Source organism: Triturus cristatus, chromosome 6 (genome assembly GCF_964204655.1).
Source record: "Triturus cristatus chromosome 6, aTriCri1.1, whole genome shotgun sequence".
NCBI classification, from domain to species: Eukaryota; Metazoa; Chordata; class Amphibia; order Caudata; family Salamandridae; genus Triturus; species Triturus cristatus.
The window spans coordinates 908730618-908745651 of NC_140589.1; the positions used below are offsets into that span (position 1 = coordinate 908730618).

Sequence of the window (15034 nt, forward strand, 5' to 3'; positions counted from 1 at the left end):
CGGCATGGGAGCAGAGGCAAATGAGGGAACGCCCCCTGAAGATAGCGCTGGTGCTTTATGTGCGCCAGCACTTTCAGTATTACAGAAGGGGACGCAGAAGCATCTGCTGCCCCATCTGTAATTCCAAAGTGCCCCGGGGGCACACTAAGTGGGCAAATATGCCTGTTGCGGCCCGGACACTTTTGTAATACGGCCCCTGATTGGCAAACATTTCCACCGTGGACGGGAGTAAATTCAGCATGACACAAATGACATGGGTAACTACATGCTATTCCTAATACATAGATGTGAAAAAATCTTGTCAAAATGTGTTGCAAAATGTTTTTGTAAATTCTCTCAGTTATAACTGTGTGGTTTTTCAAACCATTAGCATTTCATGTGCATGGCCAGTCCTCTATTTCTTCCTGGGGAGTACTCATTGATCTAAGCAACTCTGAACCATGGCATGCAAATTCAACATAATGGGACTAATTCACAAAGAAAATTCATACATTTCGACGTGAAGGTCTAGGACTTTGCATGGATGCAAAATGTAAGGCTTGAAGCAATTCACAAAACCTTTTTCAATGATATCCAGGTGTATTTCGATAAACGTTTTGTGAATTCTTGGTTATGTCTGCATATTGTCATTTTCACGGCCGATTGCACCTGATGTTCAATTAAATATGCATACTGAAAGGCAAGCACCCTTTGTTTTATGTTTATTTCTTCTCTGGGAAAATGCTGTTCCTCATGGAGACACCCCGTTTACTGATATTGCAGTGTTCTGCTTCATTTACCACCCTGGAAAGGGATTTACTCCTGCTATTAACAGAAGAAACTCTCATACTCTTTACACTGTTGGAAGATTTGGAGGGGAGTTTGCCCGCAATCTAAGTGTCTTGGGTGTTCACCGACGTTGTTGCAGACCATGGATTGAAACGTGCATTACCTCCATGTCCCTCTCACTTATCTCCATTACGCAATGAGGCCCCTGCGCCTCGTAGACACACCCACCACTAATATAAAAAGGGACTGCCCCCTCCACAATATCTGTTCTTTTGTGTCTGTAGAAACTGTGGGGTGAGTGCGGTGCGCTTGCTCCTTTGGAGTTTCGGTTTCCTGGATTTCTTTTCTCTCTTGGCTCGGCTGCTTCTGGCTGGTGAGGTAGGTCTGCGCAGGTCAGTGTGATGCTCTGCTTGCTGGGCGAACATGCTGGCGGTGCAGGTCCTGCCATGTTTCTCTTTGTTTGCGCCCATTCACCCCCCTGTCGCATACAAGGGTTGCTGGCACTTCAGTTGAGGGGTGGGGGGCTTGCTGCCTGTGGGGCAGCGTTTTGTGGACGTTTGGTGCTCTTCCCTCGTTTTCTTTTGCCGGACTGGAAGTCTGCGATGCTTACCTCCGGCCGGCAAAGTGGCATGTGCAGGGTGGCCAAGTCATTTCTTTGTGCCCTCAGCATCTTAATTGTGGTGCTTGTAAGCCTGCTTCAGGCTTGTTTTGGTTGCCTGCCCCTTTTTCGCCTCGGTATGGGGTCGGCAATGGTTTCCCCAGATTGGACTAGGCGTGACCTGTTGCGGGTCCTGGTTTACGCAGCCGGAGGTTTGTGGTGCCTTTCTCCAGCCGGTATGCATGTCGGCCTGTTGGGGTGCAGTGCTTGTAGGAAGGTGGAATCTGACTGCATGGTTGCCCCCACTTTTTTCCTGGTGTTTTGCTGGTTTTCGACTTAGTTTGGCTGGGATGCTGCTATTCAGGACCCCAGCCTAGCTGCTTCCTCTCTAAATTGATTACCAGTACTTTAGGAACACTCCAGATTGGATTCTGGGGTACCCTTATAAGTCCCTAGTATATGGTATACTATGTACCCAGGGCATAGGTACCCCAGAGGCCTACCAGGAGCTGCAGAATGTATTATGCCACCCCTGGGAAGCCTTCCAAAATGACACCACTGGTCTGCTACTGCAGCCTGGGTAAGGTGGTGCATGCACCACTTACTGAGATATAGGTTCACTATATCTCTCCATATCACTGCACATGTAAACCTATCATTCACCCCTATGGCAGGCCTTAACAATCCTAAAGGCAGGGTGCTGGGTTTTATGTGAGAGGGTGCCCATGCATGAGCAGAGCCCCTCTGCAGCTTTTCGGAACCTTTATTCTGGGGTTGTTTGTGATGCAGCCAGACCATATACTCTTAAGTGCATTATAGCCAAACAATAAATGCCTCCAGCATATGTTTTTTGCTTACTTTTCTACCTGTCCGCATAGCCGTGCATGCAGGATGGTAGCAGCTTGGTCAGTGGGCCTGGATAGGTTGCTCTTCGTCTCTCTGCTCCGGTTTGTGGTGCTGCAGGCTTTGGAGGTGGGTTTTGGGTCACCTGGTCTGCTGTGCACCTCTGGTGATAACGAGTGATGGTATGGTTGTCTGGCCTGCGAAAGGAGCGAGTTGTGGTGCTTTCTACAGTCTATGTGCGCTTCTGGGGGTCTTGGCCCGCTGGTTGTGGCACTTTTTCTTCATGTGTGGGCCCTCATGCAGCCCTTTGCGGTGGCCCATGGGTCTGGCACTTGTTGCTGGCTTCGGCTTGGCATTCTTGCCAGGAGTCCCGGTGCTGCCACGGAGGTTTGGGCTGCCTTGCTCCTACGGTGGTTTGTTGTCCCTCCCGTTGGTGACTCAGTGCTTATGGCCTTATGGGTTGGTTGGCCTTTTTTGTTTTTGGTATGGTTGCGCTATGTCTTTTGTTGTTGGGTTGTTTTTGGTCTGTGACCGGAGCTTTTCTCCTTCACTGTTGGTTTTACTCCATGTTCGGCATCAGCGTCCGCATTGCGGTGCTTGCTGGCCTGGTGCTGCTTCTTCTTGGGGCATCCCCCGAGCTGCTGGACGCCCGTGTTGTGTGCCGGGCTGTGCCTTGTGCCTCCCTCGTTACTGCGCTTCCACTCTTCTCGGCTTCCTAGGGGCTGTGGCTGTGGGTGGACTGTTGCACCTCGCTCCTCTGTTGTGCGGTTTCTCCCCCTTTGCTATGGCGGTGGTCTATGTCTTCGGCTTCCCCTGCGTACTGTGTGATAGGGGTGCCGTTGTTGATTCTTCCTGCCTGGTTGTTCCATCATGGTTCCACCTGTTGGCTTCTTCTTGTCCTGATGCTCTTTGCCTTCTGTTCCGGTGGATCACTGGTGAGTGGTGGTCTGTCTGTCTTTTGCTGGGCTCTGGTTTTGTGTCTGGTCTGCCTTGCTGTGCCTGTGGGACTAGTGTGCCGGTTTCCCTTGTGCGGTTGTCTCGTCAGGTGGTCTTCCTGGGTGTTGCAACTGCTGTTCTTATGACTTCCTCCTCTGCTGTCTTGTTGCTTCTGTGTGTTGCGGTCTGTTTTATTCTGTGGGAGGGGGGGCTTCCTTACTCCTGGTTGGTCTCCGGTGGTTTGGGTGCTCTCCCTCTCACCCTGTCGGCTACTTTGCCTGGTGGGCTGTGTTGTGTGGTTTTCTGTGGGTCTGTTTGGGGCTTCGCCCTTTTCGGTTTCATGGTAGGGTGGTGGTATCCGTCTCCTGCGTTTCCAGTTTGTGGGTGGTTAGGGCAGATCAGTGCCCCGTTCCTTCTGCTTGTTTCCTAGTTCCTTCTTGGCCCCTCCTGTTGCCTCGGCTTCTTTTGATCCTTGGACTGTTGTGGGGCTCCTGTGGCTGCATCCTCTGCTGTCCTGACAGGCTGGTTCCTTTGGGTGCTGGTTGGCGGTTGGGGCTGTTCTTTGGTCCTTTCTTGCTTCGTCTTTGGAAGTGCCCGGCTTTTTGTTGTCCGGTTGTTTGGTGTCCTGCGTTGTCTGGCTTGGTTGCACGCATGGTCCTGTTGGTCCTCTCCCAGCTCCTTTTTTCTTGCTGGTCTGCCTAGGTCCCCTTGATTGTTCTGGAGTGCGTTTCCCCGTTCCTCTTCCTTCTGGGGAGGCGGTTTCTTCCCGGAGGGGGTTGGTGGCTGCTTTTCCACCTTGCTGCGGGTCCCTTGGGCTGTGCTCCTGGCTTAGGTTGTCCAGTGACTGCCTGTACTGTGGGTGGTTGATTGCAGGGGTTCATCATCTTGGGGGTTTGCCTTTCCCTCTCGTGAGTGTAATTGTCTTTATGGAGCTCCCAGCTCTTCCTTCCTCCTGTTTTCGGCCGGCCACCCGTTAAGCCGGTTTTGCGGGTGGGGTGTTTGCCTTTTGCCTCTGGGGCGTTCTTTCGTTTTGCGGGTTGTGTTCCTACACGTCCCTGTTTGTCTGCGTCTCCTGCAGTTTTTGGGGTTCGCTGTTCTGTCTGGGCCTTTCCAGTTCCTACCATTTGGGCTCTGTGCTGTTTGCTGTGGGGCCTGGGTGTGGGTTGCCCTAGGGGCTTTTCGGGCACCTCCTTTCCGCTGCTCCCCAGTTCCGATTGTGGATGTTGGGGGGTGTCAGTTTTGGGGTGGTTAACCTGCGGTTTGCTTGGCCTTGTTCTGGGGTTCTGGTTCAGAGGGTTGTGAGTCCAGTTTTTCTGGGGCCTCTGGCCTGTCCTCCTTCATTGGTTCCTCTGTTGTTGGAGCTGGTGGTGGCCTGGATTTTCAGGTTCTGTGGCCCTGTGGTTTTGTTTTCTCCTGGTGCCTTCTCGAGCACTTCCAGGGTTGGTGTCTTGCTGTTGGGGCATGGTGGCAGCCGATGCATTGGACTCTGCTTCTGTCGCCTCTTCTGTGCCAGCACTTTTTGGGAGGTCTGCCGGGTCTTCCATGTGCTCTGCATGTGCTGTTGGTTGGTGACTTGGTGTGCTCGTTCGGACATGGTTCCCTTTCCTGTTTCTCTGCCTCTGGTGCTGCAGGCTAGCTTTTCTAGGCTTTGTGGTCCCCTTGCCGGGGTCTATTGGTCGGTCTGGTCTCCCGGCTCTTTGTGGAGTGGTCCTTCCCTTGGTGGATGTGTCCCTCGTGGGGCTTTCCCTCTGGTTTGCTGGTTCTCTGGTGTTCCCCTTTTTCTTTTATCTGTGAGGGGTTGCACCTTCTGGCTCTGCTGCTTTTCTTCCTGTTGTGTCGGCTTGAAGTCTTGGGGGTCCTCGGATCCTTCTTTTGTGGGACTTTTTTCTTACCCGTGTTTGGGGCCGGGCGTACCTCTGGGATTCAATCAGCTGTGTTGGGTCTGGCTTGTCTTTCCTGTTTTTTTGCTATTCTTTTGTTCCGATGTTCTGGGCTTGTGCTTTGACAGTTGGCCTGGTTTTTATTTGGCTTGGCATGTCCCATTGCGTAATGGAGATAAGCAAGAGGGATATGAAGGTAATGTTTCTATTACTTACCGGTAATCACAATACTCCTAGTCTTTTTCTCGCTTATCTCCATTACCGCTCGCCCTCCCTCCAAGTGGCCCGGCCAACCGTGTCTACGGTGGCTTGGTACGCACCGCTACTGTGGGGTGACTCTACGAGGCGCAGGGGCCTCATTGCGTAATGGAGATAAGCGAGAGTAGACTAGGAGCAATGTGATTACCGCTAAGTAATAGAAAAACTACTCGCCTCTCGCATGAAATTTACTTCTGCCAATCCGGAAAAGAAACCAGCGAGAAGGTTTTGATGATGGTCCCACAGATTAGAAAAACCACAAAGGCGGCAGATCTTTTTCTTACCTAGCCCCCCTGTACTGGAATAGATTGCCTCTTCATATTCAAATGTGCACAGATCATCTTACATTTAGGAAAATGAATTAAGACAGTGCTATTCTAATTTTAGAAGTTGCCACATTGTCTGTGCTTTGCTCTGCATCGTGATACCCCTCTCAGGATGATTTGTGTACGATATAAATTATACAAACATTACATAACATAATATTACACCATCGAGGAGTAATGATACACTGGAGTGCATCTTTTTCTCCCATCTCAGTGACGGTTCTTAGAGCCCCAGATTGACACAAAAATGTGGACGTTGACGCTGGCATCTGGTGATTCCTGGGAGAGGAGGAAGAAGGTGGTTGAAACTGTCAACTACCATCTAACTACTGCACAACCACCTCCACATAACCGGTCGAGGTGGGGAACACAGTGGCAGTTAGCACTTCCTCTACTTACGTAACTGATTAGATAAAACCTACATTTTGCACTGTTATTACGTCATAGCAGTGGATAACCGGATTTTGATATGTTTATTCACGATAACGGCTTCCAATGGAAGCCATACATAACAATAGCAAATTGAATTATTATATTGTAGAGCATATGGTCAGTTATTTGTAAACAAACATCTCACAAACAAAGTTTGATTCTGGAAAATAAACACAAGTAACGATGAAATAATTAAAAGCGAAATGCCTCAGTGTAAAAAGTAAATAGTAACCGTTACCTCACAAGGACCACACTACGCAAGAAAGGAATAAAAACTGAGAGCAACTTACTAGGACACAGACAATTCACAAGTATCAATTTCTATCAATAAAATACAGCAGATGAAAGGAAGTGAGCAAGATGTGCTACAAAACAAAACAGCAAAAAGAGAAAGTTAACGGCGAGCTAGATGTGGCTTGCATGACTGTATGGGGGGGTCCTTCAGATGAGCACATATGGTTCAATCAATGTGTAAAACTGAAACCAAGATGTCTACCCTAAGGTGCAACTGTTGGATTTATCCACTTTGGGCGTGGGGTTACTCGGCAAAGGCAGTCACTGGTAATGAACACATTATAGCAATATTAAAATAACGCAAACAAAACACAGCAAAGCATTATTGCATCATGGAATAAAAAAATACAATAAATGTATAATTACTTGGAGGGGCAAGGAATCCATATTTCAGACGAGTTTGATTATTGTAATACGAACAGCTCTGACTATGACTGAAGGGTATCCTAAGATCTACAAAGACACAGTTTGAAATGTTCTCCACAGACTCAGTCGAAATATCCTGCAGGCGGAAGAAAAACACAATCTTTTAAAAAGAACTATCGCTCATGTTACAACAAAATTGGCACACATGTTTTCAGAATTCATAACCTGTGAACAATGTCTCAGTCTGTCATCTAATCTTAAAAAGTGACCACTCACAGCCTTAAAATGGACACCATGGTCAATCATAAACCCAAATATAACTAGTTGTAGCAGCAGTGGTGGTGGAAGTAGGGGGCAGGAGATGCTGCAGGACTCCCAGATGATTTTTGGAAAATGAGCCACGAGGAGGCCTTTGAATTCTTTTGGGATTTTCAGTGCTCAAAATATGGTGTTAAACTTCAGGCAACTCCTGACACACTGGTGCTAATTCTGTGCTGATGTTCCTTCCCCTTAGTGCAAAGTGAGGCAGTTGTGACAATTGAAGGCAAAATAAATGTAAGGTTTTGTAGGACATCTGTAAAAACACTTATGCTTGCTTCACATACCAAATATAGAAAAAAAATCGTAATATATCATGGCAAGAATCAATAATTCCTGCGCCTATTCAGTGTGGATAGTGTAATGTATTTTTTCCCCTGTCCGTCGGTGTCAGAAAGAAATGACCCCCATGACCCTGGAAGAAAACTCCTGAGTGCGTGGGGTCATTAGTTTTTTTTAAAAAAATTGAATCAAGCTCCTGCTGTTGGAGCTTGTTTCTGAAAAACTAAAACAATATAAAAAGTTTGGTGAACGGCCGTCAAAAACGACAGAGGCCGTCCACCAACGTTTTGGCCCATTGAATGGAACCGCTGTATGTTTTGCCAATACTTGTGTTCGGAGTCCTTTGCCCTAATTGTGGAGTCTATGCACATGTAAGTATAGATTTTAGTGGCTCTAATCTGTTCTTTGGTTATGGGAAATTTATATTAAAAAAATACAGTTTAACAGCAACAAATATTAAAGGGCGACTAGCTGCCAATTTCATCATACATAAATAAAATACTGATCGTACGTCAAGTATATATTCCATAGACATAGTTATATCAACCAACTAATATAGCTATATTACAAATCACACTCAGAGAAGGGAAAGGTCTGTTGGTTAGTTTGTGGCATTTTGGGTTCAGCTCACCCTGCCAATGCAGGGTTCTGCACCAGCCTGTGGTTTCAACACAGCATCTGCAGGTATCAACTCTAGTTTGGGTGCAGTCTTATTTATTTATTTATTTATTTAATGCGTTTTTATATAGCGCGGACTTTACCCGAAGGTGTCAGAACGCTTCACACTAGCAGCAGTAATGATAAATAAGGAGCAAAAATACAAGTGAGCATGTTACAAAATCAAACGGTACGTTACATGAGGCAATAGTGACAATTGTGCAAGTATCAAGGGCAAACAAAATACAAGAGGTAGCAAACGATACGTTACAAACGGAAAAAGTGATGTGTGCAGGTTACAAGAGCATACAAAGTACACCTAGAGGTAAAAAGTAAAAAAAAAAAAAAAAAAAAAAAATTTGCAATAAATGCCCGACACTCAGAACACTAAAACAGAAGTTACGTTACATGAGGCAGTGGTGGCCATAGTGCATGTATCACAAGCAAACAAGATACAAGAGGTAGCATACGATACGTTACAAAAGGAGAAAGTGACATGTGTGCATGTTACAAAAGCGATCAAAATACAAGTAAAAGTATAATACTGCAATATATGGCAGACACTCAAAACACAAAACACACTGGGAAGGCACTTCTATAGGCATGGAGAACAGAATTTCCTATAATGGAAGTACTTCCTTCAGAAAGTATAGGGCGTGAATTAAATTTGGAAGTGTCTTTGAAGGAGGAGAGATTTGAGGTCAGTTTTGAAGGCCTGGGAAGAGGTGGTGGTCCGGAGACACTTCATGTCTTTGCCTGCTGGGGAGAGGGACTGCCAGATCACTCCCTATTACCAGGATATCATGTTTCCAATCCTTGACTTGTGATTAAGAAATCAGTGGACTATGTGAGGTGTATTTGTTTGCTTACAATGGAACCAGTTGTAAATGAAGTATTCTGCTGAGCCTGGAAGTTTGGTTTTTGAGAGTGACATAGCCCAGGCCACACAACTCTGCTTTGTGGGCACCGGCCTGATGTAATCTTCATATTTTCTTCTAGGTATTCCCCATTATATTTTCTACATTCATGTATTCAAATATAATTCGCTTTCAGTTACAAATGCATAGCACTTAGTATGGTTACATTTGTGTTCCTTGCAGGTTAATAAATTGGCTTGCGCGAACATGTTGTTTAATATTTGTTTCAGAACGATCTGATTGCTTGCTTTGCAGGCATGCATTTTTTAGTAATATGATAGTTGGACAATTGTTTTTTCAAACATTCAACAATGTTTCAGTTGTTTAATATTTTCGTAAAGTACTATCATAATTGTTAATGCACAGAATCTATTCAACTATCTTTCATAGAACCATAAGAAGGTGAAAGTGCATTAAGGCTCATATATTATTTGTTGATTTTGACAACATCCAAAAAGATACAGGGAGTATTTAAGCTGAATACAGACGATGGTTAGGTAGAGAAAATACTTCCAGAGAGTGGAGAGGAGGGAGGTGTGCAGATGAAAGCTGTAAGCATCTTTTCCTTTTTGAAGGCCAAAACCAGGTACATTTAGCTGCCAGACCAGCCCTATTGGCCCATCTGGAGACACTATAGTTGTTGAATAGATGAAGAGAGAAAAACGTTGTCTTTCTGTAGAACAGTAACTCAGTTGTTCCACTATGGTACGTCGGTTAACGGCAAGGGCACATAAGAAACTCACACAGGCTCCTCTTGGTGATAGGATTGACTGAGTTAGATGCACAGAGGAGGGGGTCCAAGTGCAGGGAAATTCAAGAATACTGTACAATGTTGTAGTTTATTAGCTACTCCTGCTGCCACTATTCTTGTTTTGTTTATAGTAACAACTATACACATAGTTTGCACTAGGATAGGATTTTCATTTTAATAAAAATCATGAAAGTATGTTCTTAGTGCATATTTTTGAGTGTATTAACCCGTTCGTTGCGCTCGTTGGCCAACGGCCGTCGCGAGCAGTACCTCGGTAGTGCTGCGCACGTCCGTTGGCCGACGCGGAACGCCCCGCACCGCGGCGGAATTACCGTTGCCGTAAACGGGTTAGGTTAATATAAATGGAAAGGAGGTTTGGAACCTACTAACAACAAGTACTCATGTGAGTCTTACAGGACTGATCGATGCCTAGAATGCTAAGATGGCTCATGGGTTACATTCCACCGGGTTCTCGGTCTCATGTTAGTATGTTGTCGAAGTTTCAACTGCTAGAGGGTTTAGAGATTCTAAAGCTCGGATCATATTCTGGAAAAGTTTCAGAAAACCTATCAGGCCTATAATACCGATGAAAATGCCTAGCCTGTTACCAACATTCTAATAAACAAAATGTCATTGTTCATCGAACAGTATTGAGAGAAATACTTCTATTGGATTGAAACACTAAGGGAAATGATTTCTGTGGTCAGTCTTGTGATATTAGTATTGATCAGGCGCCAAAGGTCTATATGTGCTTTTTAATCTTCAATATTATATTGTTCATGATCCTCATTACTTCATTCACATTATTATCGGCGAGAATTATTTCTGCTTTGCCTCATGGGTCAATTTATGAAATTACCCATAAGAGACAAAAATGTTTCTCTTAGACATATAAACGTTTTGGAACTGCAGAGGAATAATGCATGCAAGACATGTCTGGAAATTGTGAAATTGTATATGGTTTCTTAAGTATGCTGTCTGATGGAGAGGAACAGAAGACCTCATGTGTAACACATTCAGTAATTACTGTATATACACATGACCAAAACATGGTACATTTTGCTTTGAAAATACTGGAACTGATCCCTTTAAAATATCATGGGCAATTTCTTGGCATAATTATTCACTCATTTGTTTTGTAATTATATATCTAGGTCCCTTTTTGTTGGGTTAAAACGGTTCAGACATGTCTACTATTGCTATTTATTACTTACTCTGTGAATGTTCTTAGTGTATGTATCATGTTTTATTACCTGTATTTGTATCACTTGATTAATTTTTAAGTCATGAATTGACAGAAATTAATATGATAAATCATATAAAGTAATTGCTGAATGCGTTACACGCAAGGTCTTTTGTCCTTTAGATATTTAGCAGTGGTCTAACCTCCCGTGTTATATGAACCCACCCCTTCCCCTTTGGGCTTAAGTATACCACATCTGAAGGAGAAGGACAGGGTAGTGAGGCCAGAGAACTATTACACTTCCACCAACATTACTGTGCAAATCCTTTTGCACACTCTCAGCAGGAAAGGTCAGTGACTCCCTGAACTCCTATATTTTGCCACAACATATTTGTTGTCAGGACTGTGGAATGGAAAGATTCCCCCTCAAAAGCCAGTACAAGTACTTCCTGGATAATGCTCTCTGTCACAATCAATTTTCTTGATGTATGATACCCGTGAGGAGGTTTATGTGATTCGGATGGTTAATACACAGAGAGGCAAGGCGTGATATTTATGGGTTAGTCTGAGATCACCTAATCAATTTCACTTATTTAAATGGCCTTTGCTATTCCCCAGAAAGAAAAAAATATTTTGTCCATCAGTGTGGCTTTCCAGAGGTTTTTCTGCACAAAGAAGCCATTTTGAATGTGCGCTCTATAAACGATAATACCTTATCTCATTTTAACCCTATATTACTGAACTGCTTACTATGCAGGGCACACTCCCCCCCCCATACCCCCCCCACCACAATGCCCAGCAGTATCTGTTTGGAGAGAAAGTAGATTGAGAGAATCGCAGCTGAGACTTCACGCCTAGCAAGACAACGATGTGCCACCGGGTGCCTCCAACTGGACTCAAGGATTACCTTTGCCCCTTTCTGGCCTACGAGAGATTGGCGTGGTTTCTGAAAAAAAAAAGTCCACCATCACGCGCTATCCATAAGAGAGTCCTGAATGCCCTGTCACACTGCACTAGTTCAAGACTTCATCCCATATTGCAACTGCCCCAGTGATAGTGTTCTCAATATTTCGCATCCAGCACCGGGAAAAGCAGAAACGTTTCCCCTGTACACCTTGCTAGGCTTTTTCTCAGTCCATTACAAATCTTGTCTTGGTTGAGCCTGTGCAGCCCATGAGCTGCTAAGCGAGACATGCTGTATATCGAGTATGGACTTGAAGCTCTGCCCACTCTCCGCCCATATTTGTCATTGGCTTGTGTCAATGCCCTTCGTAAATGCTGGCTTCTGATTCATTATTCGGCTTGTTAGTCCCTCCTTAGTACCGCCATGTCTTCATTTGTAATCTCCCATGAGGACTGGCCCTTTTACTTCTGTTGTTACACAATATGTCTTATTTAGTCTGTAAGCACTATTTTCTTTAATTAGTTTCTCCTACTGCAGGCAACATTCAGCATGCCATGTGGGCTTTAAAGTTCCAAGCAGCCCGGGACAATGGCGGCCACTTCTTTGAAGAGAAATAGGTCTTGCATTTACAAGAGTTTGAGCTATGGGCATTGTAAATGACAATACCTTTTATCTATATGTTATTTATCAAAAATAGATAAATAAAAGTCATGGTCATTTACAATGGCAATAGCTTAAACTCTTGCAAATGTGAGACCTATTGCATTGCAAATGCTTGTTTCTTGTTGAAACCCCGAAGGTTTTCACACAAGCTCTGCCCACTGGATCAACAATTAGTGCTTCAAGAGTATAAAATACGTTGTCAGATTTCACGATGAGTATAACAGACACTCTGAACCACCATTCCGATAGACCTGGAAAAGGACTTATTGAAAAATTGAAAAAGAAAATACGCAATACACAATGCTATACAAAGTTCGATAAAAAATAAATGCATTTTTTGCTGTCATCACTAACCAGAACAGGAAGCTGACATTTACCGAGACGTGTCCGATGAGAAAAGTGAAACAAAGGCTAAAAGCAAATGACACACAGACAGAAAGAAAGCATCATCCAGCTGAGAAAAACAGTAAGTACCTGGGACTATGATGCCCCATGCCAATGAGGACTTTTCGCTATATAGGACGAAGTCATAAGATTGCGATGCACTGACGTGAGATCCAATCTGTATTTCGGCCATAAGGTGCCACCCTCCGATTTAAAATGTGAAAATCTGCCTCACTGGCTCCTTTGTTTTTTTAGGTTTCGCCTGCACAGCACTTGCACTGAGCTTGCTAAGTCTTATGTATTTAAACTAAGAAAACACAAATCTTAAAAATGGCTTACAGCGCACCTTACTTTCCATTTGTTCACATGCTTGTCACTCTGTTTTCCCTGTTTTCTGTTTTCTGGTTGCAGCATGCTATTTCCTGTTGTGTCTTTCTCTTTGTGTCTTTTCTGATCAGTGGAGCTTGGACCAAATACTTACTTTGTACCTTTTCACCGCGTTTTATGGCACTATTATTTTTGTGCTCAAGCATGTTTGGTGACTGGTGTGTTTTGAGTAGCTTGACTTTTTGCGGTTGTGTTCTTTCCACTGCCCATTGTTTGTACTCCAGATCGTCTCACCCCTCCCACTGTTGTTTCTCACACTGCCTTGTGTTTGTTAACCCCCTACTGCATTCCCTTGTGTTTACCACTCCCCACCACTGTTCACCGCACTCACTTGTGTTTGTTTACTACCCTCCTTCTGCTGTTCGTTCCTTTTTTTGTGTGCAATTTTACATACTGTGATCCCTATCGGAGCACTTTACATGAGCACCAGTTCCCATTACAGACTGACACATTCACTGGCAGAAGCGCACAAATTCAGAGGCAGGGAGAGATTAAGTGTAAGTGATTTGCCCAGAATCACAGGATATTGAGCCTCCCGCCAAGACTCGATCCTTGTTACCCAGTTTCAAGATCAGCGCTCTAGCCCTTATGCTACATTTTCTGTTCTATATTAAGAATCAAGAAGATCAGCATATAAGATGTCTGCCACTCCTTTGGAATGCGCAATTAAAATGCATTCCCATTATGCGTTCCAAAACAGCGCCGGCCATCTTGTTTAGCAGAGGCCGCCCCCGAAGGGGGCCTCGAGGGCCGGCGCCATAACGACTGCCTGAGCCCCAAGGGAACTAATCCGGTTAGCGCTGGTTTGTGCCACCCGGCGAAACGCGCCAAGACATGCTCCCTTCCCCCTTCCAAGGACAAAGGGAAGAGAGGAAGGGGGAAGGGGATATAAGGTGACGTTTCCCCTGGGCAGCTCACCTTTGCATCAGGGAGCTGGGGGAGCGGCGCTGGCGAACTGCGAATAGCCTGGTGTTATACCTGATAGAGCGCCATGAGACTCTGAAATTTGTAGGGGTGCATCATATTCACCGTTAGTCAGCACCCACATATTAACCAATGTATGTTAGAAGTGCCATATAAATGTATTGATGTAATCGTTTAACATAGAGGTGATTAGAAAGGTAATAACGCTTTTGTGAAGATCAATGCTGCAAGCTGTCATGAACGTATATAGTAATAAGTATAATGATTAGTTTTCGTATAATGCAATGTATTAGGTTAAACGCGTGCCATGTTAGAGTTAAACGTGTAGGCTGCTTATTTACTTAAATGAGAATAATGAATTATTACTTAGGGTGTGATTTAGTAGTGTGTTTAATTCTGTAAAGGCCCGATCGCATATACGTTAGAAGAGAAGGTCTGTTCATTTCTTATGTTGGCTAACGTTGTAGGCCGAAAATGATTCCCTTGGTAACGGCTTGGGTTGCAGAGAAATGTAAAATCTTAAGATGTGAAGAGTTTCTTCTCTCGTTCCCATGTTTCTGTTGCAGGTGCATGGACATTTAGCTCGTTAGCGAGAATAGGTCTTTGTTTTAGGAGTTAAGATACTGTGAGAAGCCAACAGGGGAGTGCATTGGAATGTGCAGGAGATACATTTGCCGAGAAGAGGTGCCTGGGACCCAAGGTCAAGCTAACCGTCGTTGGATGCAAGACAATTTTGTGGAAAATTACCGAGAGAAGACCTGGCTGAAGAGGTGTGTCGAAGGGCGTGTTCTGTGATTTTGGGGTTTTGTTTTAGGGACAGTGCCCCGTGGGTTGAGCAGATGAGGTTTAGATGGAAAGCTAGAAGGAGCATCTTAGAACGAGCTCTGACTAAGTGAATGAACTTCTTAGGAAGTCTTCACTTCTGACACCTTTTTCTTGATTCTCTTGCCTGGGAGGGAATGC

At 44.8% G+C, this 15034-nt stretch overlaps 1 protein-coding gene across 1 annotated transcript in view; it reads right to left on the bottom strand.

Moving 5' to 3' along the window:
* ENPP1 (ectonucleotide pyrophosphatase/phosphodiesterase 1) overlaps positions 1-15034 on the bottom strand; it is a 519644-nt gene that overhangs the window by 23325 nt on the left and 481285 nt on the right. Inside the window, exon 21 of the mRNA XM_085611568.1 lies at positions 6702-6837. Coding sequence (XP_085467694.1) covers positions 6702-6837 — 136 coding nt within the window. The remainder of the gene's footprint in view (positions 1-6701; positions 6838-15034) is intronic.